Source organism: Diadema setosum, unplaced genomic scaffold (assembly GCF_964275005.1).
Source record: "Diadema setosum unplaced genomic scaffold, eeDiaSeto1 scaffold_55, whole genome shotgun sequence".
Taxonomy (NCBI): Eukaryota; Metazoa; Echinodermata; class Echinoidea; order Diadematoida; family Diadematidae; genus Diadema; species Diadema setosum.
In genome coordinates, this window is record NW_027307681.1 from 18,994 (window position 1) to 43,662 (window position 24,669).

At 42.0% G+C, this 24,669-nt stretch overlaps 1 protein-coding gene across 1 annotated transcript; it reads right to left on the minus strand.

Moving 5' to 3' along the window:
• Positions 1–2,424: 2,424 nt before the first annotated feature.
• LOC140245898 (alpha-2,8-sialyltransferase 8B-like) lies at positions 2,425–23,674 on the minus strand. Its single transcript, XM_072325376.1, has 2 exons — positions 23,133–23,674; positions 2,425–2,830 (listed from the first exon to the last, which is right to left on the minus strand). The coding sequence occupies exons 1-2, from the start codon at positions 23,609–23,611 to the stop codon at positions 2,425–2,427; spliced, it is 885 nt and encodes a 294-aa protein (XP_072181477.1). The 5' UTR covers positions 23,612–23,674.
• Between the last annotated feature and the right edge of the window lie 995 nt (positions 23,675–24,669).

The window sequence follows — 24,669 nt, forward strand, 5'->3', positions numbered from 1 at the left end:
ATATCCCACCAGGGAGTGCGGCATATCGTTCTAATGCAATTCTAAAAACAAAAAGCTACCTCGTGTGGGAGAATGAATAATGAATAATCAATGTTAATAGTGAGAAGCTAGCGGAACAATATGTATATATATATTTTTTTTTTTCAGAATACTGGGACTTTTAAACCTTAAAATTCAAACTTAGTAAAAAACCAACGTTGCGTCTAGCTTATTGAATAATTTCAAATTATTTCACTTCCTCAGAAAGGTCCACTTTTTACCACACCTTCCCGTTCTAAATTCCTATGTAAGGTAAGTTATGAACCTGATATGGTATCTCCTATATGACCATATACTAGTTGTTTTTTAACAGACCTGAACCAACACTGTTGGGGTAACCTCCGGAGAACAAAATTCAGGCAATAAAACAACGGGAGAGAGCGAGGGGTATGCCGTGTTAACAGACACATTCAGCTCATCTGCAGTGTCACATTTAGCAACTCATCAGAGCAGACTCGCGCAGCACTTGTATTTTTTTAATATTCTTATTTTGCGGTACAGGAAATTCTAATCGAGCGTATTGGATGAAAATTATGATACATGTATCTAAATGTATTGACGTCTTTGTCAGAAAATTTGAAAAGTGTTCATATTGTGCACATTCAGGTACATGTACATTGTAGGCAACCGTGTTTGATAAAAAAAGAAATGGTTTAAGCCATCCACCTGTTCGGCGGGCATGCGTTTCAAGGGTATCAGACAAATCTTATCACAAGATCGTTTTTAAAGGAAGGGTTATCCGAACGTTGTCGCGGTAATGCCAGGGTAATGTCGAAGAAATGACCCTAAGCTGCCTGGGATAGCATTTGGCGAAAGTTACCGTGAAAAAGTCCGAGCAACGTTCTTTGTGGAGCGTCTTCACCGGCACGATAAAAAAAAACACACAAAAAAACAAACATTATCTGGAAGGTTTCGCGGTATGACTCTGATTCAAAGGGCTCTAAAGACGAGGTATCATACACACGCAGATTTCCAATATTACCAATATTACCAATTACCAATAATTAATTATGGTAATAATGCTATTTGAAAATTACATTCCTCACCAAATAAAAACTAAATGTTACCCCTGTTTTCATGCTTCTTCTATTACCTATTGGTTGTTGCCACTTTTTACTCTATACTTAGCTATACTAAACAATACCTGTTGAAAATAAAAAATCAACAACATTGCCACCACCACAACGACAACAGCAACAAGAAACCCTTGTACTTACTAACTTATTAGTGCAGCTCATGTGCGTGGTATTCTTTTGGACTTTGTACGTATGCAATACCATCTTGAGCCTTTGAAAATAGGAACTGTTGTCATAAACGGATTCCTTCTCAGAGAAAAAACAGAAAAGATTCTGTTATCTTCGAATTATTGTTCCTGCGTTAAGCCCAGCAAAGTTACTCTTAGCAAGCAAAGTGTGCATAATTTGTATGTTTTAAAAACATTAAGCGTTTAGTTTAGCAAGTAAAGTTTTACGCAGTTTGTAAGCTTTAAGAAGGGCAAGGCATTTGGCAGGATGCATAAAAGCTATAGCAATTGCTTGTGCTGGCCTTTTACTAAAAATCCGTATGCATACAAACAAGCAATTGCTTGCTGCCCGCAAGCAATATATTGCTTATAGACACCAAGCATTTGCTTAAAAAACGTATGCATAAAATAGACCTTTTGCTTGTCCTTGCTAGCAATTGCTTATAATTTTCCAAGCTCTGTAAAATGAGCTTGAGCTTTTGGAAATGTTTCCGCACACAAAGGCCCTTTTAGATACTCAGTACATGCTTTCATTCACACCCGCCTTTGTTCTTCTGTTCGCACAGGCGTGACGTCCCTTTTGTTGAAAATGCAAGCAATTTCTTGTGCGGGACAAGCAAAAGGTGTAAGCACAAGCAAAAGGTTATGCATATTATGGATTGAAGCAATTGCTTGAGCTGGACCTTTTAATAGACGAGCTTGTACTTTTGCTTGAAGCAATGGGCCGAATGCATAAAACTAGCAATTGCTTGTAAGTAATTGCTTCAAGCACAAGCACAAGCTCGTCTAGTAAAAGGTCTAGTTCAAGCAATTGTTTAAATCCATAATATGCATAACCTTCTGCTTGTGCTTATACCTTTTGCTTAATTATTATTGACAATATCAAAATTATGATCTATTACCTCGAGAGCATTGAACTTCTCATTGTCGTGGTCCACATCATCTTGAACAATACATGTACAGCTGTTGAAATTCAAAGTAATGAGATAATAGCAACCTTCTGAAGATTCACAGCAAAACCAACTAACCAACCAAGCAACCAAACAAACAATCAAACAAACTTTCCAAGACATTAATATCCTACTCAAACCATTAAACGATTTCTATCGGGATGTTGAACTGTACTGTTTCTGCTTTTTTGCTTACGTCCGGTTTCTAAATCTGATTTTAATTTCATCTTTGGGCTCGATTTCTGCTTGACCTGACAAAGTCACATCAAAATCACCCAACTCGTTCCCTTTCAAGTGCTTGTAACCCTTGAACTTTGCCCTCAGTAAGTCGTTACTCCATTTCCCGCTGCAGTCGTTAACGATTCGGAGGGCGCCCTTCTTGTCCAATTCAAGGAGGACCCTGAACTCATCAGGCATTTTGTGGCGGTTGGTCGTGTAGTTCATCTTGGCGTGTTCGTAGTAATGTGTGAACAAGGTGCGATTCGTCGGGTCTTTGTAGAACGGAAAAAATCCGAAGAGCTGAATACGAGAACAGAAGTGAGTGGCTGCTGCGTAAACAACCGCCACGCCGGTACTTGGAGAGCTCAATTTCAGAACTCTGCACACCAAGAAAGAAAATATAAACAAGTATGGATAATACGGTCAGTGACAAGTAATATTGCACTGGTGTGATATCTGATAAGTTTGTTGCCGAATACTCATATAGGTGAAAGGGTCACAATGTCCTTGCCTTGTGCATGTTGACAAAATGTATCAACATTTTATCTCAATTTTTATTTAGTCATACTTCGATGAACTGTCGCCGTTCTATATGTTTGACTTTGTCCAGTTGTTTAAAGTCAACCCGAATAAAACTTCAGCTTTCCTTCAAACAAAATTGCCTTTATCAACTTCTCTTTCTCATCCCTTAGTCTTTCATCTGGACTCCACTGGAATGTCGAAAATGGAAATCAGCGGAAAAGGGAATGGAAATTTAGGCAGTAAGCACGTAAGCACTCGGAGATGAGATAGCTTACTATAGCTATCCACGAAATATCTCAGGTTAGCGACCTATCAGCAAGCTGTGGGGGTAGGGAAAACCCCACTCGCAAGTTAAAGGAAACCGAAACCCAAAGAGGAATGTGGATAGAGTGAAATCAGCAACATTATAGTAGAACTCATCAGTAAAAATTTGAGGAAGTCGGACAATCTATGCAAAAGCTATGATTGTTTTTAACCTTTGGTGTTGGAATCGCTGGATGAAGAGACTACTACAGGTTATGACGTATATGTGGACAACAAATATAAAGAAAATATCTAGAAAATTCCACACACAAAAAAACTTTTCTAGCATAATGAAAGAGCACTTGACTAACTGCTTTCAGAAAGCAGGGGAATAACTGCTACTCTTAACTATGTCGACCAGTATCAAGTTGATAGAATGTGTAATTTTCATGAAAAATTAATTTTGTGGAATTCCCAATATATTTTCTATGTTGTCTACATGTGACGCCGTTACCTGTAGTAGTCTCCTCATCCAGCGGTTCCAACTTTTGCATCGATAATGCGATTCACTCAAACTTTCACTGATATGTCCTACAAATGTTGCTGCTTTCACTCAATCCACATTTCTCTTTGGGTTTGGGTTTCCTTTAAGCATCGTATGGACATGAATTTGTTGATAAGAACTTAATGCAACACAAGCGCGCCGTCTCCATGAATTCAGGTCCCCCCCCCCCCAATTTCAGCCGCATTTCTTTCTGCTTCCGGGTCAACAATGGTCAACGTAAATACACGTCAACATGTGAGTGCATGGATGGAATAGAAACATACTACACCACAGAAATGGAAAGAAGCGTATCCGGGCACTTACCCCCTGGGCAACTATACCCTCCGGATAACTACCCACCTGGATAATTACCCCCCCATGTCTATTCCCCCTAGGGCAGCTACCCCCCGGACAACTACCCTCCTAGGGCAATCACCCTCCAGGGCCATTACCCCCTAGGACAACTACCACCCGGTCATCTACCCTCCTAGGGCAACTACCCCCAAGAGCAATTACCCCTAGGACATCTACCCCCCCCCCCCCGGATAACTACCCCCTGGGTAACTACCCCCTGGATGACTACCCCCCGGATAACTACCTCCCAGATAACTACCACCCCGATAACTACCCCTTGGATAACTACCCCCCCCCCCCCCCCCGAGAACTACCCCCCAGTGAACTACCCCCGGATAACTACCCCCTGGATGACTACCCCCTGGATGATTACCCCCGGATATCTACCCCCAGATAACTACCACCCCGATAACTACCCCTTGGATAACTACCCCCCGGAGAACTACCCCCCCAGTGAACTACCCCCCGGAGAACTACCCTCCGGAGAACTACCCCCCAGTGAACTACCCCCCGGATAACTACCCCCTGGATAACTATCCCCCGGATAACTACCCCCTGGGTAACTACCCCCCGGATAAGTACCCCCAGATAACTACCCCCCGGATAACTACTCCCCGGATAACTACCCCCAGGATAACTACCACCCGGATTACCCCCCCCCCCCCAGATACCCCCCCTCCCCATAACCATAACCCGAACCCCCCCCCCCGCCCCCTCCTGATACTTACAACTGGACGACCCCCTCCCCCCCCCCCCCCCCCCCTCTGAAAGTTACTACCCGTTGTAATTTTTCCATAAGTTCATAACACCATATCGGAAGACTAAGCTCATAGGCCCTACATTAATGCACCTTTCTCTTACACTATCATCATTTGCTCTTTTGGCTTGTCATTTTCTACCGTAATAACACATCAGACGATAAGCATAAGAAAAGGAGAGTTGATTTCACTGCAGTTCATATTCCCTTAACATTAGCAAGGGACCCTTCGATATAAAGCCATAATTTCTGATAGGATCCGGGCACGGTTTTATGCAAGTTATCAGTCATGACAAGCTGTCAGTTCCACATAATTACCAATCGTAGGTCGATCAAAGCAGGTCCACGGTAACAAGTCAGTGTCTCGAGCTTATCAATCAAGCAGAACCCATGGTTTCATTGAAATTATTAGAGACTAACAAGATGTCATAACTGGCAACTTTTATCAAACGGTGCCCTAATCTGTCATAAGAATAAAATTACAGCTTATTTTACATACAAGTAGAATTGTGCTAGTTGTCAAATTAAATGTTCTCGACGCTTTAAGGGGAAATCTAGTTCAAATAAGGTTTTTATAAGTAAGTCTGATTAGAAAGAGTAAAATATCACGAGTTTAACGGCATTTTTTTTTTCACAAAGCACCCCTAGTTGTTAACGAAGTCTTTTGTCCTGCACCCTCTTTTTGAATAGATCTAGAGAGTTGTAGTTGACAGAATCCTTTTTACATTAGGGCTGCTCTGTTTTATCCCGGCCATTTCAATACCTATTTTTTTTTTTTTTTTTTTTTTTTTTTACAAAAACTTGAATCCTTCTTGGAATAACATGCTCTTTGATATTTCGTAAAGGGTTTCTAATTATCTCACCAAAAAGATGTTAAAAACCTGAAGTTAGGTCCCGACCAAAACCAGACGATATGAAAAAAAAATGGCGTGTGTGTTTTTTTTTTTCAATTCAAATAGCAAACGTTGTTCGAAAATAACAATGAGAGACGTAATTTTCTGGGGGAGAGTTATTGTAAGAGGGGTGATTGTTTGGAGCCTAATTTCAATAAGGAGTTATTGTCAAGGGAGGTAATGCTCTGCGGTGATCATACCAAGGTGGTGACAATCTCTTCCCACATCCTTAATATACTAGTTGTTAATGCCCAATGATGCAGTAGGGCAATTCTGAAATGAGCGTTAACGGTATAACAGTAAAATAGTTACAAAATTGATGAAACAATGCAAAGAAAGCAAATTAAGACAGAGACGAAGTACACAAATAAAGATACAGTGCACTCCCGTTACAAAGAACACGGTTATAACAAAATTTTCGTTATCACGAAGTCTTTTTTGAGCGCCACTGACAAAGAAAAACAAAAGAAATGTGCTCTGTTACAACGAAATGCGGATCGCATTCGAAAATGCGTAGGGGAACAAGCATTTTTATACCGTCTCTGCATGAGCGACCGCTTCACAATCACTGTATGTTTGATTTGATTTGATTTGATTTATTTATCCTCTGTATGCCATTTTTTTTTCAAATACATTAACTTTCTGCAATTTCATTAACAAAGTACAAAATACCGGTAGTATACTTTATACAATTTTCATCATTTTCATCAATTATGCAATACATCTGTAGTATAATTACATGAGAAACATGTTAATAATTTGCATACAGAACGATTGCCAATAATAAGCACAACGCTTGACTGTTTGGCAACCGATAACAAATAACATTATAGTGAAGAAAAACAAGAGGGTCCAACATGATGCTCGTGGAATAAGGGTTAGGGAGAGGGAGAGAGAGAGAGAAGAAGAAGAAGAAGAAGAAGAAGAAAGGAAGGGGAGGAGATGATAAAAACCTCCGGATACTAGTCTCGCCAGATCAACTCGACATACCTCTATACCTAGACACATACATACATGCACATACTGTATTTATACTAATAAATTACAGTGATGTATTCACATAATAAGTGTTGCTTTTGTCTTGTAAAAGTTACATTGAATGAGAAAGAGAGAAAAAGAGAAGAAGACAAAAAGCAATCATCTACATACACAGCATAAATTTCTACGTGCCCTTTTAGGGCATGACGTTATATTGAACCATGATTCGCCCGACATAACATGAATAATGAACAACAGAGAAGGAATGAATCCCAGTGGATCAGAGGAGCACTGTGTACTGCAGTACACTCCGTACATTCCGTGTATCACGCACAGTTTCCGAGGGGAACTTGCGTTATTGTATGATACAATAATCTGAATTCAGATAAGGTTTGTTTCATTGTTCCGATGTCCTTTAATACAAAACACGCAGATTCTGATACAACTAAATGTCCTTTTGTTCTGAAATGAAATAGGGTTTGTTATTAAGCACATTTTGGCGTTATTCCAAAGGTTCGTTAATCCGATGGTTCTTATTCTTATTCTTACACGGTTCGTTAGTCCCAAAATGATAGGAATTCAAAACGTTCGTAAATCGGAACATTACAAAAAATATCGTTAATCCATGGTGAAAAAAGGTGAGTACACTAACAAAACTTAAGAATTGCAATCCATATAATCGCCTTAAGATAAATACATCTTCGAAATAGCTAACCTTTCTCATTTTTTTTTTTTCATTAACAAACTTTCTTCGGAATAACGAACCTTGTTTCATTTTCGGATGAAAAAGCCTTCGGAACAACGGACTCTCTGAATAGTGAACCTTTCTCATTTTCTGATTTATAAACCTTCAGAATGACGAGCCTCATTTCATTTTCAGATCAACGAACCTTCGGAAAATGAACAATATATTATTTTAATCTGAATTATGAACTTTCGGAATAATGATTCTTCGGAAATGCGAACCTTCAGATAAACAAACCATCGGAATCCCGGGAATGGCGAAACTTCGGAATAAGGAGCCTTCGGAGTAACGTACTTTAGTGAGAAAAGAACCTTTGGAATAGCGAACTGTAACCAAATCCTACACCGTCATTTTCTACACATGTGTGACAACACAAACAACTTTACTCTCTTATTAAAATGTAATATTTAAACGAAATTAAAAAGGTACTCTCGTATTTCACATAGCTTTCCAGCGTATGATGAGGATTCAACAAACAGAATTTTTTTATGCGTGGTTTCCTTCTTTTCGTTATACATTGCATACATATTTGTTCGGTTATAACGAAATTTCGTTACAACGGAAAAAAAAAAACTGCCGGTCCTGAGCATTTCGTTATAACGGGAGTGCACTGAACATGAACACACACGAGATAAATCCCTTGTAATGAGAGAAAGAGAAAAGGTGAGTAATGAATGACAGGAATAGACTACCTGCACGGTGGACAGAGAAAAGCGAGAGGGAAGAGGAAGATGATGGGTCAAAACCAGGGCACGTGAGGCATGAGATATAAGCTCCTCAAAATAAAGAAGTGTTACATGGAGTTGTGGTAAACGATAGACGATTGTGGTTTAAAAAAAAATATCGCAAAAGTATAACTCATTCTGAAGTGTAACGTTTCTTCAAAAATGTCTTTAGTTCAATGGTAAAGGTATTCAAACTTAAAACTTCTTTTATACTACTATCAAGAGAAATCTGAAATTTCGGAACAGTAAAAGAAAATACAGATTTAGCGAAAATAGTTTTGGTTAAAGGCATTGACATTTACTGGATTACCGGGTAAGATATGCAGAGACAGTTTCGTTTTTGATGAACATAGAGTCAAAATACAGAAAGGAGAAATTAAGCTTGTACATAAATCGTCCTAAATGCAAACGATACAAATCGTAAATCCTTAAGATGTTTTTCAAATTTATGAAGTTCTTCCGTCGAGATGTTTTCATTGCAACTGATTGACAAATTGCCCTACATCGACGTAAATAAGCACTGAATTGATCAGTGTTTTAGTAGTAGCCATGATAAAAAATCATGGGCGTACATACTCGAGCAGGATTCGAACCCACGACCTCCTGATCACCGGACAGGCGTCATCTCCACTAGACCACCGAGCTTTCGCCCGACAGCAAGTGTTGGTTCTAATCCTTATAGCATGCAGCGGGTACTGCTTTGTTATTCAAATTTATGAAGTTCTTCCGTCGAGATGTTTTCATTGCAACTGATTGACAAATTGCCCTACATCGACGTAAATAAGCACTGAATTGATCAGTGTTTTAGTAGTAGCCATGATAAAAAATCATGGGCGTACATACTCGAGCAGGATTCGAACCCACGACCTCCTGATCACCGGACAGGCGTCATCTCCACTAGACCACCGAGCTTTCGCCCGACAGCAAGTGTTGGTTCTAATCCTTATAGCATGCAGCGGGTACTGCTTTGTTATTCAAATTTATGAAGTTCTTCCGTCGAGATGTTTTCATTGCAACTGATTGACAAATTGCCCTACATCGACGTAAATAAGCACTGAATTGATCAGTGTTTTAGTAGTAGCCATGATAAAAAATCATGGGCGTACATACTCGAGCAGGATTCGAACCCACGACCTCCTGATCACCGGACAGGCGTCATCTCCACTAGACCACCGAGCTTTCGCCCGACAGCAAGTGTTGGTTCTAATCCTTATAGCATGCAGCGGGTACTGCTTTGTTATTCAAATTTATGAAGTTCTTCCGTCGAGATGTTTTCATTGCAACTGATTGACAAATTGCCCTACATCGACGTAAATAAGCACTGAATTGATCAGTGTTTTAGTAGTAGCCATGATAAAAAATCATGGGCGTACATACTCGAGCAGGATTCGAACCCACGACCTCCTGATCACCGGACAGGCGTCATCTCCACTAGACCACCGAGCTTTCGCCCGACAGCAAGTGTTGGTTCTAATCCTTATAGCATGCAGCGGGTACTGCTTTGTTATTCAAATTTATGAAGTTCTTCCGTCGAGATGTTTTCATTGCAACTGATTGACAAATTGCCCTACATCGACGTAAATAAGCACTGAATTGATCAGTGTTTTAGTAGTAGCCATGATAAAAAATCATGGGCGTACATACTCGAGCAGGATTCGAACCCACGACCTCCTGATCACCGGACAGGCGTCATCTCCACTAGACCACCGAGCTTTCGCCCGACAGCAAGTGTTGGTTCTAATCCTTATAGCATGCAGCGGGTACTGCTTTGTTATTCAAATTTATGAAGTTCTTCCGTCGAGATGTTTTCATTGCAACTGATTGACAAATTGCCCTACATCGACGTAAATAAGCACTGAATTGATCAGTGTTTTAGTAGTAGCCATGATAAAAAATCATGGGCGTACATACTCGAGCAGGATTCGAACCCACGACCTCCTGATCACCGGACAGGCGTCATCTCCACTAGACCACCGAGCTTTCGCCCGACAGCAAGTGTTGGTTCTAATCCTTATAGCATGCAGCGGGTACTGCTTTGTTATTCAAATTTATGAAGTTCTTCCGTCGAGATGTTTTCATTGCAACTGATTGACAAATTGCCCTACATCGACGTAAATAAGCACTGAATTGATCAGTGTTTTAGTAGTAGCCATGATAAAAAATCATGGGCGTACATACTCGAGCAGGATTCGAACCCACGACCTCCTGATCACCGGACAGGCGTCATCTCCACTAGACCACCGAGCTTTCGCCCGACAGCAAGTGTTGGTTCTAATCCTTATAGCATGCAGCGGGTACTGCTTTGTTATTCAAATTTATGAAGTTCTTCCGTCGAGATGTTTTCATTGCAACTGATTGACAAATTGCCCTACATCGACGTAAATAAGCACTGAATTGATCAGTGTTTTAGTAGTAGCCATGATAAAAAAATCATGGGCGTACATACTCGAGCAGGATTCGAACCCACGACCTCCTGATCACCGGACAGGCGTCATCTCCACTAGACCACCGAGCTTTCGCCCGACAGCAAGTGTTGGTTCTAATCCTTATAGCATGCAGCGGGTACTGCTTTGTTATTCAAATTTATGAAGTTCTTCCGTCGAGATGTTTTCATTGCAACTGATTGACAAATTGCCCTACATCGACGTAAATAAGCACTGAATTGATCAGTGTTTTAGTAGTAGCCATGATAAAAAATCATGGGCGTACATACTCGAGCAGGATTCGAACCCACGACCTCCTGATCACCGGACAGGCGTCATCTCCACTAGACCACCGAGCTTTCGCCCGACAGCAAGTGTTGGTTCTAATCCTTATAGCATGCAGCGGGTACTGCTTTGTTATTCAAATTTATGAAGTTCTTCCGTCGAGATGTTTTCATTGCAACTGATTGACAAATTGCCCTACATCGACGTAAATAAGCACTGAATTGATCAGTGTTTTAGTAGTAGCCATGATAAAAAATCATGGGCGTACATACTCGAGCAGGATTCGGACCCACGACCTCCTGATCACCGGACAGGCGTCATCTCCACTAGACCACCGAGCTTTCGCCCGACAGCAAGTGTTGGTTCTAATCCTTATAGCATGCAGCGGGTACTGCTTTGTTATTCAAATTTATGAAGTTCTTCCGTCGAGATGTTTTCATTGCAACTGATTGACAAATTGCCCTACATCGACGTAAATAAGCACTGAATTGATCAGTGTTTTAGTAGTAGCCATGATAAAAAATCATGGGCGTACATACTCGAGCAGGATTCGAACCCACGACCTCCTGATCACCGGACAGGCGTCATCTCCACTAGACCACCGAGCTTTCGCCCGACAGCAAGTGTTGGTTCTAATCCTTATAGCATGCAGCGGGTACTGCTTTGTTATTCAAATTTATGAAGTTCTTCCGTCGAGATGTTTTCATTGCAACTGATTGACAAATTGCCCTACATCGACGTAAATAAGCACTGAATTGATCAGTGTTTTAGTAGTAGCCATGATAAAAAATCATGGGCGTACATACTCGAGCAGGATTCGAACCCACGACCTCCTGATCACCGGACAGGCGTCATCTCCACTAGACCACCGAGCTTTCGCCCGACAGCAAGTGTTGGTTCTAATCCTTATAGCATGCAGCGGGTACTGCTTTGTTATTCAAATTTATGAAGTTCTTCCGTCGAGATGTTTTCATTGCAACTGATTGACAAATTGCCCTACATCGACGTAAATAAGCACTGAATTGATCAGTGTTTTAGTAGTAGCCATGATAAAAAATCATGGGCGTACATACTCGAGCAGGATTCGAACCCACGACCTCCTGATCACCGGACAGGCGTCATCTCCACTAGACCACCGAGCTTTCGCCCGACAGCAAGTGTTGGTTCTAATCCTTATAGCATGCAGCGGGTACTGCTTTGTTATTCAAATTTATGAAGTTCTTCCGTCGAGATGTTTTCATTGCAACTGATTGACAAATTGCCCTACATCGACGTAAATAAGCACTGAATTGATCAGTGTTTTAGTAGTAGCCATGATAAAAAATCATGGGCGTACATACTCGAGCAGGATTCGAACCCACGACCTCCTGATCACCGGACAGGCGTCATCTCCACTAGACCACCGAGCTTTCGCCCGACAGCAAGTGTTGGTTCTAATCCTTATAGCATGCAGCGGGTACTGCTTTGTTATTCAAATTTATGAAGTTCTTCCGTCGAGATGTTTTCATTGCAACTGATTGACAAATTGCCCTACATCGACGTAAATAAGCACTGAATTGATCAGTGTTTTAGTAGTAGCCATGATAAAAAATCATGGGCGTACATACTCGAGCAGGATTCGAACCCACGACCTCCTGATCACCGGACAGGCGTCATCTCCACTAGACCACCGAGCTTTCGCCCGACAGCAAGTGTTGGTTCTAATCCTTATAGCATGCAGCGGGTACTGCTTTGTTATTCAAATTTATGAAGTTCTTCCGTCGAGATGTTTTCATTGCAACTGATTGACAAATTGCCCTACATCGACGTAAATAAGCACTGAATTGATCAGTGTTTTAGTAGTAGCCATGATAAAAAATCATGGGCGTACATACTCGAGCAGGATTCGAACCCACGACCTCCTGATCACCGGACAGGCGTCATCTCCACTAGACCACCGAGCTTTCGCCCGACAGCAAGTGTTGGTTCTAATCCTTATAGCATGCAGCGGGTACTGCTTTGTTATTCAAATTTATGAAGTTCTTCCGTCGAGATGTTTTCATTGCAACTGATTGACAAATTGCCCTACATCGACGTAAATAAGCACTGAATTGATCAGTGTTTTAGTAGTAGCCATGATAAAAAAATCATGGGCGTACATACTCGAGCAGGATTCGAACCCACGACCTCCTGATCACCGGACAGGCGTCATCTCCACTAGACCACCGAGCTTTCGCCCGACAGCAAGTGTTGGTTCTAATCCTTATAGCATGCAGCGGGTACTGCTTTGTTATTCAAATTTATGAAGTTCTTCCGTCGAGATGTTTTCATTGCAACTGATTGACAAATTGCCCTACATCGACGTAAATAAGCACTGAATTGATCAGTGTTTTAGTAGTAGCCATGATAAAAAATCATGGGCGTACATACTCGAGCAGGATTCGAACCCACGACCTCCTGATCACCGGACAGGCGTCATCTCCACTAGACCACCGAGCTTTCGCCCGACAGCAAGTGTTGGTTCTAATCCTTATAGCATGCAGCGGGTACTGCTTTGTTATTCAAATTTATGAAGTTCTTCCGTCGAGATGTTTTCATTGCAACTGATTGACAAATTGCCCTACATCGACGTAAATAAGCACTGAATTGATCAGTGTTTTAGTAGTAGCCATGATAAAAAATCATGGGCGTACATACTCGAGCAGGATTCGGACCCACGACCTCCTGATCACCGGACAGGCGTCATCTCCACTAGACCACCGAGCTTTCGCCCGACAGCAAGTGTTGGTTCTAATCCTTATAGCATGCAGCGGGTACTGCTTTGTTATTCAAATTTATGAAGTTCTTCCGTCGAGATGTTTTCATTGCAACTGATTGACAAATTGCCCTACATCGACGTAAATAAGCACTGAATTGATCAGTGTTTTAGTAGTAGCCATGATAAAAAATCATGGGCGTACATACTCGAGCAGGATTCGAACCCACGACCTCCTGATCACCGGACAGGCGTCATCTCCACTAGACCACCGAGCTTTCGCCCGACAGCAAGTGTTGGTTCTAATCCTTATAGCATGCAGCGGGTACTGCTTTGTTATTCAAATTTATGAAGTTCTTCCGTCGAGATGTTTTCATTGCAACTGATTGACAAATTGCCCTACATCGACGTAAATAAGCACTGAATTGATCAGTGTTTTAGTAGTAGCCATGATAAAAAATCATGGGCGTACATACTCGAGCAGGATTCGAACCCACGACCTCCTGATCACCGGACAGGCGTCATCTCCACTAGACCACCGAGCTTTCGCCCGACAGCAAGTGTTGGTTCTAATCCTTATAGCATGCAGCGGGTACTGCTTTGTTATTCAAATTTATGAAGTTCTTCCGTCGAGATGTTTTCATTGCAACTGATTGACAAATTGCCCTACATCGACGTAAATAAGCACTGAATTGATCAGTGTTTTAGTAGTAGCCATGATAAAAAATCATGGGCGTACATACTCGAGCAGGATTCGAACCCACGACCTCCTGATCACCGGACAGGCGTCATCTCCACTAGACCACCGAGCTTTCGCCCGACAGCAAGTGTTGGTTCTAATCCTTATAGCATGCAGCGGGTACTGCTTTGTTATTCAAATTTATGAAGTTCTTCCGTCGAGATGTTTTCATTGCAACTGATTGACAAATTGCCCTACATCGACGTAAATAAGCACTGAATTGATCAGTGTTTTAGTAGTAGCCATGATAAAAAATCATGGGCGTACATACTCGAGCAGGATTCGAACCCACGACCTCCTGATCACCGGACAGGCGTCATCTCCACTAGACCACCGAGCTTTCGCCCGACAGCAAGTGTTGGTTCTAATCCTTATAGCATGCAGCGGGTACTGCTTTGTTATTCAAATTTATGAAGTTCTTCCGTCGAGATGTTTTCATTGCAACTGATTGACAAATTGCCCTACATCGACGTAAATAAGCACTGAATTGATCAGTGTTTTAGTAGTAGCCATGATAAAAAATCATGGGCGTACATACTCGAGCAGGATTCGAACCCACGACCTCCTGATCACCGGACAGGCGTCATCTCCACTAGACCACCGAGCTTTCGCCCGACAGCAAGTGTTGGTTCTAATCCTTATAGCATGCAGCGGGTACTGCTTTGTTATTCAAATTTATGAAGTTCTTCCGTCGAGATGTTTTCATTGCAACTGATTGACAAATTGCCCTACATCGACGTAAATAAGCACTGAATTGATCAGTGTTTTAGTAGTAGCCATGATAAAAAATCATGGGCGTACATACTCGAGCAGGATTCGAACCCACGACCTCCTGATCACCGGACAGGCGTCATCTCCACTAGACCACCGAGCTTTCGCCCGACAGCAAGTGTTGGTTCTAATCCTTATAGCATGCAGCGGGTACTGCTTTGTTATTCAAATTTATGAAGTTCTTCCGTCGAGATGTTTTCATTGCAACTGATTGACAAATTGCCCTACATCGACGTAAATAAGCACTGAATTGATCAGTGTTTTAGTAGTAGCCATGATAAAAAATCATGGGCGTACATACTCGAGCAGGATTCGAACCCACGACCTCCTGATCACCGGACAGGCGTCATCTCCACTAGACCACCGAGCTTTCGCCCGACAGCAAGTGTTGGTTCTAATCCTTATAGCATGCAGCGGGTACTGCTTTGTTATTCAAATTTATGAAGTTCTTCCGTCGAGATGTTTTCATTGCAACTGATTGACAAATTGCCCTACATCGACGTAAATAAGCACTGAATTGATCAGTGTTTTAGTAGTAGCCATGATAAAAAATCATGGGCGTACATACTCGAGCAGGATTCGAACCCACGACCTCCTGATCACCGGACAGGCGTCATCTTCATAAGAACTTCATAAATTTGAATAACAAAGCAGTACCCGCTGCATGCTATAAGGATTAGAACCAACACTTGCTGTCGGGCGAAAGCTCGGTGGTCTAGTGGAGATGACGCCTGTCCGGTGATCAGGAGGTCGTGGGTTCGAATCCTGCTCGAGTATGTACGCCCATGATTTTTTATCATGGCTACTACTAAAACACTGATCAATTCAGTGCTTATTTACGTCGATGTAGGGCAATTTGTCAATCAGTTGCAATGAAAACATCTCGACGGAAGAACTTCATAAATTTGAATAACAAAGCAGTACCCGCTGCATGCTATAAGGATTAGAACCAACACTTGCTGTCGGGCGAAAGCTCGGTGGTCTAGTGGAGATGACGCCTGTCCGGTGATCAGGAGGTCGTGGGTTCGAATCCTGCTCGAGTATGTACGCCCATGATTTTTTATCATGGCTACTACTAAAACACTGATCAATTCAGTGCTTATTTACGTCGATGTAGGGCAATTTGTCAATCAGTTGCAATGAAAACATCTCGACGGAAGAACTTCATAAATTTGAATAACAAAGCAGTACCCGCTGCATGCTATAAGGATTAGAACCAACACTTGCTGTCGGGCGAAAGCTCGGTGGTCTAGTGGAGATGACGCCTGTCCGGTGATCAGGAGGTCGTGGGTTCGAATCCTGCTCGAGTATGTACGCCCATGATTTTTTATCATGGCTACTACTAAAACACTGATCAATTCAGTGCTTATTTACGTCGATGTAGGGCAATTTGTCAATCAGTTGCAATGAAAACATCTCGACGGAAGAACTTCATAAATTTGAATAACAAAGCAGTACCCGCTGCATGCTATAAGGATTAGAACCAACACTTGCTGTCGGGCGAAAGCTCGGTGGTCTAGTGGAGATGACGCCTGTCCGGTGATCAGGAGGTCGTGGGTTCGAATCCTGCTCGAGTATGTACGCCCATGATTTTTTTATCATGGCTACTACTAAAACACTGATCAATTCAGTGCTTATTTACGTCGATGTAGGGCAATTTGTCAATCAGTTGCAATGAAAACATCTCGACGGAAGAACTTCATAAATTTGAATAACAAAGCAGTACCCGCTGCATGCTATAAGGATTAGAACCAACACTTGCTGTCGGGCGAAAGCTCGGTGGTCTAGTGGAGATGACGCCTGTCCGGTGATCAGGAGGTCGTGGGTTCGAATCCTGCTCGAGTATGTACGCCCATGATTTTTTATCATGGATACTACTAAAACACTGATCAATTCAGTGCTTATTTACGTCGATGTAGGGCAATTTGTCAATCAGTTGCAATGAAAACATCTCGACGGAAGAACTTCATAAATTTGAATAACAAAGCAGTACCCGCTGCATGCTATAAGGATTAGAACCAACACTTGCTGTCGGGCGAAAGCTCGGTGGTCTAGTGGAGATGACGCCTGTCCGGTGATCAGGAGGTCGTGGGTTCGAATCCTGCTCGAGTATGTACGCCCATGATTTTTTATCATGGCTACTACTAAAACACTGATCAATTCAGTGCTTATTTACGTCGATGTAGGGCAATTTGTCAATCAGTTGCAATGAAAACATCTCGACGGAAGAACTTCATAAATTTGAATAACAAAGCAGTACCCGCTGCATGCTATAAGGATTAGAACCAACACTTGCTGTCGGGCGAAAGCTCGGTGGTCTAGTGGAGATGACGCCTGTCCGGTGATCAGGAGGTCGTGGGTTCGAATCCTGCTCGAGTATGTACGCCCATGATTTTTTATCATGGCTACTACTAAAACACTGATCAATTCAGTGCTTATTTACGTCGATGTAGGGCAATTTGTCAATCAGTTGCAATGAAAACATCTCGACGGAAGAACTTCATAAATTTGAATAACAAAGCAGTACCCGCTGCATGCTATAAGGATTAGAACCAACACTTGCTGTCGGGCGAAAGCTCGGTGGTCTAGTGGAGATGACGCCTGTCCGGTGATCAGGAGGTCGTGGGTTCGAATCCTGCTCGAGTATGTACGCCCATGATTTTTTATCATGGCTACTACTAAAACACTGATCAATTCAGTGCTTATTTACGTCGATGTAGGGCAATTTGTCAATCAGTTGCAATGAAAACATCTCGACGGAAGAACTTCATAAATTTGAATAACAAAGCAGTACCCGCTGCATGCTATAAGGATTAGAACCAACACTTGCTGTCGGGCGAAAGCTCGGTGGTCTAGTGGAGATGACGCCTGTCCGGTGATCAGGAGGTCGTGGGTTCGAATCCTGCTCGAGTATGTACGCCCATGATTTTTTATCATGGCTACTACTAAAACACTGATCAATTCAGTGCTTATTTACGTCGATGTAGGGCAATTTGTCAATCAGTTGCAATGAAAACATCTCGACGGAAGAACTTCATAAATTTGAATAACAAAGCAGTACCCGCTGCATGCTATAAGGATTAGAACCAACACTTGCTGTCGGGCGAAAGCTCGGTGGTCTAGTGGAGATGACGCCTGTCCGGTGATCAGGAGGTCGTGGGTTCGAATCCTGCTCGAGTATGTACGCCCATGATTTTTTATCATGGCTACTACTAAAACACTGATCAATTCAGTGCTTATTTACGTCGATGTAGGGCAATTTGTCAATCAGTTGCAATGAAAACATCTCGACGGAAGAACTTCATAAATTTGAATAACAAAGCAGTACCCGCTGCATGCTATAAGGATTAGAACCAACACTTGCTGTCGGGCGAAAGCTCGGTGGTCTAGTGGAGATGACGCCTGTCCGGTGATCAGGAGGTCGTGGGTTCGAATCCTGCTCGAGTATGTACGCCCATGATTTTTTATCATGGCTACTACTAAAACACTGATCAATTCAGTGCTTATTTACGTCGATGTAGGGCAATTTGTCAATCAGTTGCAATGAAAACATCTCGACGGAAGAACTTCATAAATTTGAATAACAAAGCAGTACCCGCTGCATGCTATAAGGATTAGAACCAACACTTGCTGTCGGGCGAAAGCTCGGTGGTCTAGTGGAGATGACGCCTGTCCGGTGATCAGGAGGTCGTGGGTTCGAATCCTGCTCGAGTATGTACGCCCATGATTTTTATCATGGCTACTACTAAAACACTGATCAATTCAGTGCTTATTTACGTCGATGTAGGGCAATTTGTCAATCAGTTGCAATGAAAACATCTCGACGGAAGAACTTCATAAATTTGAATAACAAAGCAGTACCCGCTGCATGCTATAAGGATTAGAACCAACACTTGCTGTCGGGCGAAAGCTCGGTGGTCTAGTGGAGATGACGCCTGTCCGGTGATCAGGAGGTCGTGGGTTCGAATCCTGCTCGAGTATGTACGCCCATGATTTTTTATCATGGCTACTACTAAAACACTGATCAATTCAGTGCTTATTTACGTCGATGTAGGGCAATTTGTCAATCAGTTGCAATGAAAACATCTCGACGGAAGAACTTCATAAATTTGAATAACAAAGCAGTACCCGCTGCATGCTATAAGGATTAGAACCAACACTTGCTGTCGGGCGAAAGCTCGGTGGTCTAGTGGAGATGACGCCTGTCCGGTGATCAGGAGGTCGTGGGTTCGAATCCTGCTCGAGTATGTACGCCCATGATTTTTTATCATGGCTACTACTAAAACACTGATCAATTCAGTGCTTATTTACGTCGATGTAGGGCAATTTGTCAATCAGTTGCAATGAAAACATCTCGACGGAAGAACTTCATAAATTTGAATAACAAAGCAGTACCCGCTGCATGCTATAAGGATTAGAACCAACACTTGCTGTCGGGCGAAAGCTCGGTGGTCTAGTGGAGATGACGCCTGTCCGGTGATCAGGAGGTCGTGGGTTCGAATCCTGCTCGAGTATGTACGCCCATGATTTTTTATCATGGCTACTACTAAAACACTGATCAATTCAGTGCTTATTTACGTCGATGTAGGGCAATTTGTCAATCAGTTGCAATGAAAACATCTCGACGGAAGAACTTCATAAATTTGAATAACAAAGCAGTACCCGCTGCATGCTATAAGGATTAGAACCAACACTTGCTGTCGGGCGAAAGCTCGGTGGTCTAGTGGAGATGACGCCTGTCCGGTGATCAGGAGGTCGTGGGTTCGAATCCTGCTCGAGTATGTACGCCCATGATTTTTTATCATGGCTACTACTAAAACACTGATCAATTCAGTGCTTATTTACGTCGATGTAGGGCAATTTGTCAATCAGTTGCAATGAAAACATCTCGACGGAAGAACTTCATAAATTTGAATAACAAAGCAGTACCCGCTGCATGCTATAAGGATTAGAACCAACACTTGCTGTCGGGCGAAAGCTCGGTGGTCTAGTGGAGATGACGCCTGTCCGGTGATCAGGAGGTCGTGGGTTCGAATCCTGCTCGAGTATGTACGCCCATGATTTTTTATCATGGCTACTACTAAAACACTGATCAATTCAGTGCTTATTTACGTCGATGTAGGGCAATTTGTCAATCAGTTGCAATGAAAACATCTCGACGGAAGAACTTCATAAATTTGAATAACAAAGCAGTACCCGCTGCATGCTATAAGGATTAGAACCAACACTTGCTGTCGGGCGAAAGCTCGGTGGTCTAGTGGAGATGACGCCTGTCCGGTGATCAGGAGGTCGTGGGTTCGAATCCTGCTCGAGTATGTACGCCCATGATTTTTTATCATGGCTACTACTAAAACACCTTAAGATGTTGTTTTCATAAGATGATGTATCAGTATGGCATCTCCGTGATTCCTGGCAAATAATATAAAGAACTTCGTTTCCTGTAGTAGTAATATTCTTTTTATCAAAAGTAAGAGTTGGGGGGGGGGGGGGGGCAATGACCCGGGAGGTTATCCAGGGGGTAATTGACGTAGTGCACTGTCCTGGGGGTAATTTTCCTCTTGATAGTTATAGGGGAGGGGGAGTTGTAGGCCTACTTATCCTTGCAGGGTAATCATCCATGGGAAGTTATCTGGGGTCCAGTTATCGGAGGAGGGGTTATTAACCTGGGGATAGTTATCCTGGTGGTAATTATCTGGGGGTAGTTACCCAGGGGGTAGTTATCCTGGGGGTAGTTGTCCAGAGGGTAGTTCTGGGGGGGGGGTAGTTACCCAGGGGGTAGTTATCCAGGGGGTAGTTTTGCGGGGGTAGTTATCCAGGGGTAGTTATCCGAGGGGTAGTTATCCAGGGGGTACTTTTCCTAAGGGGGAATTGCCCTGGGGGGTGATTTCCCTGGGAGGGTAGTTGTCCGGGGGTAGTTGTCCTAGGGGGTCATTACCCTGGAAGGTAATTGCCCTTGGAGGGTAGTTGTCCGGGGGGTAGTTGCCCTAGGGGGGAATTGTCCTGGGGGGTAATTATCCGGGTGGTAGTTATCCGGAGGGTGGTTTTCCTGGGGGTAGTGTTCCTAGACCCCGAAAGAAGAGAATGCTCGTGACATGAGGGTAAAATATATAGTGGCTCCACGCCGGTACGCCCCACCCTGTCACCAAAATGCGCGCCCAGCTCCCGCTTCGAACAGTCCACACACCGCCATTTTGGCATACCACATGGAGAATTGTTGGATTATTGTCAGACGATCAAGATGAATAAAAATAAAAGTGCTATGTTTTACTCGACAATCTTACAGCAACCAAATGGTGAAAATTGGTAATTTTATGAAAGCCTTGGGAATGCAATTTTAGTCTGGTCATTGAATCAGTATTTTTGTGATTTTGAGGATTTCTCTCTCTATCTGTGTGTGTGTGTGTGTGTGTGTGTGTGAATTCAAAATCAAGACATTGTACAGCTATGTACACCTGTGTGTCCGACGACTGTTCGGCAGCGCAGCTGCAATAAAGTATCCGGGAGGGAATTGTGTCGCCATTTTGAAAGTGTTGCCCGATGGTGATCTTGCTGATCTCAGTAAAAAAAATTGTGCCGCTTGGTATTTCTTTTTAGACCCTTGGTTATAAAATATTTGACGGGTCACGAAATAAATATTTGTGATTAATTTGTAATTTCAGAACCAACAAAAATAATCACGAATGAAAACAAAAATGCATTATCCCGATGTTCCCCCTTAATACGTTGCATTTCAATTTTCTGTAGATGCGTACCATGTGTGTCTGTTGTAGGACACACATCCATACACAATGCTGAGTATGATATGCAAAAAAAAAAACAAAAACAAACAAACAAACAAAACATCAGTAACGTGAATGCCCGTTGCCATTGCTTGTCGCGCACGTTAGCACTGGCGACACTCGCACGCTCAGATACGGATAGGCCCTATCATTAGATGAGAATCCTTCAAGTTGTAAGTGAATGACTGATTCCAGAATGTATATCGATTCGTCGCCATGATGAACTTTCCACAGTTCAATACATGAATACGATATATACACTGGCCTACAATACTTCTTTGTTTAATGACCAACAAACGCTTCTGTGTCTGAAAAGAAGAGAAAAAGGGTAACCCAAAACAAAGAACAAAGAACATGTGGGCAATTCTGCGGTTAGTAACGTTACATTTGAACAAATTTAGATATTTCTTTTTACTACTAAATTTCCATTTATTCATTTCAAGTCAAAGTTATGTCAAAAACAAGTTCATCCTTCCCAGGTTTATGATACAAAAAAGAATGAATACAATCCGAGAAATATTAGAATTGCTATGGCAACTTAAAGGGCTGGTTAGTAACGTTACGAAAAAAGGACATGACAAAAAATCAATGTCTTGTTACAAAAAGTGTGCAAATATTCAAGTTACTTCAAAGAAAGTGTTGCATTAATTTCAATTATTGCATCATGGCAAGTGTTCAAGCAATTTTTTTTAGCAGTTCGACCGATAATTTCTCAGCTAGACCCCCAAAAGCATGGTTAGTAACGTTACAGTTAGTAACGTTACATTTGTCCGGAGTAATTCCGCAGGTCATCTCACCCTTTTGTAATTGACAAAAAGTCACATGACTTCTGGAATATTTTAATGTATTCATCTTTTACCCTTTAGCAAAACTTTGAGGAAAAAAAATTTCAAAGTAACCCACTGTAATTTGCATTTAAGTGAATTTCAGCATCCCCAGTCCCACATGTACATTTTAAATGATGGTTTTAGATCTCGCAAAATCAATAAATACAAAAAATAAAATCTACTGAATTTGAAAGACCTTAATGATTGGTGAACATCCATGGCATTAGTTGATACCTATATTAAAGAGTAAGATAAAGAGGCACATTTCTTTTATCCATGTCATGTCCACCTAACTGCGGAATTGCCCATGTGGTTTTTCACAGCAAAATTTCCGAATAGGTAATAGTTCTCCATCTGCTCACTTTTTTACTTGACCCTTGAGCTCTGCAGGGCTGTAGGCGAAACCAAAATGAAGGCTGTAAAAATTGCTCAGCACCGCCAGCGCCGTTTTCAGACGATCGTTGTGGGCCATACTCCCGGAATACCAGAGGGTACTGCCGTTCATGCGGGTTAAGCTTGTCAGAAGTTCCCAACACACGCGTGGCAGCCCGTCGATAGTGATGTTGCCGTAGTTGTCTGTACAGTACGTCAAGTGTCTGTATTGTTCGGAATTCAATGACATCAGACTGACTTTTGAACCGACGTCCGAAGCGAACTCGCCTCCAAACAGCGCCAGATTCATTCGGATTACAAAATCGGAGCTGTCGATGAGATAACCGCAACTGCTATTTAACAGCACACCAGAGTTGCCAATGAGAGCGCAGTTCCGTTTTTCAGTCATGTTGGTAGTCTGGTTGAGTCGTGGTATCTTCGTGACGTCACTGGAGAATCGCATATCCATCGGTGGAATACCGGTTTTGAATAACTGAATGGTTTTCTGCAACGTCCGATGCTTGGAAAACGCTTTTCTGGATAAACATCAACGAACATTAAAGGGATGGTACAGTGTTGGTGGAGATGAGAATTGGGCTTTTAACTTTTTGCGAGATACCAAGAAAACACTTATGAAATAGTACAGAGCATACCATTTTAAGAGGAATTCAGAGTTTATTTGATGAAAATCGGATTTGCAATGACTGAAACATCCAAACAAAGTAAAACAAAGTGATCGTAATAAAGTGTGGGTCTCACACTTATTGGAATTGCTCTGTTTTGGATATCTCGGCCATTTCAAACCAATTTTCATCAAATAAAGGTTGAATTCCTAATGGAATTACATGCTCTTTCATATCTCATAAGAGGTTTCTCATTATCTCACCAAAAAAAAAAATGTTAAAAAGCTGAAATTAGGTCTCAACCAAAACTAAACGATCCCTAGCCTACATTTATGGTGACTCACAAGGGGAAACTTGAAACTCCTAAAGTGTAACGAAGATAAAATATGCTGATTTAGGGTAATTAATTTATTGTTCATTCAAAACGAAATATATTGTTAATCAAGCAAACAATGACATTATACTCATGTTCAGATTTAGGTTTCAATTTTGCCTTTACTACTGTTAAAGTAACCTTGCAGCAATAAGGGATGGGTGATATATCCACATTAATTGCCATGAAGATATCGTAATGTCGTACGTTATTATTTGCAACTCCTTTATGGTATAAATTCGTCCTGCCCATGAGATAATGCTTTTAACATTATTATTGTGTGTGTGTGTGTGTGTGTGTGTGTGTTTAACACTTGAGATAGACCGAAAGTTTTCAACGAGAACACAGTTTGAGGTATGTAGAGACCCATACTTTTGGAATCATCGACCTAAATATAAGCTCTCCGGGTGATATTGTGTCTAGTCAACTTCCCTCTCAAATATAATAGGATTATGTACCGGTCAATTTCAAACCCTTCCTAATAAAATTCTTAAAATCGTCATTCAATTCGACAACGTCATATGTTTTGTG

Coding starts and splice junctions, on each gene's coding strand:
- LOC140245898 (XM_072325376.1), bottom strand. CDS start 23,611: ATGGATATGCGATTCTCCAGTGACGTCACGAAGATACCACGACTCAAC. Junction 2,831..23,132: donor CTCAAGGGTCAAGTAAAAAA/GTGAGCAGATGG, acceptor CTTGGTGTGCAG/AGTTCTGAAATTGAGCTCTC.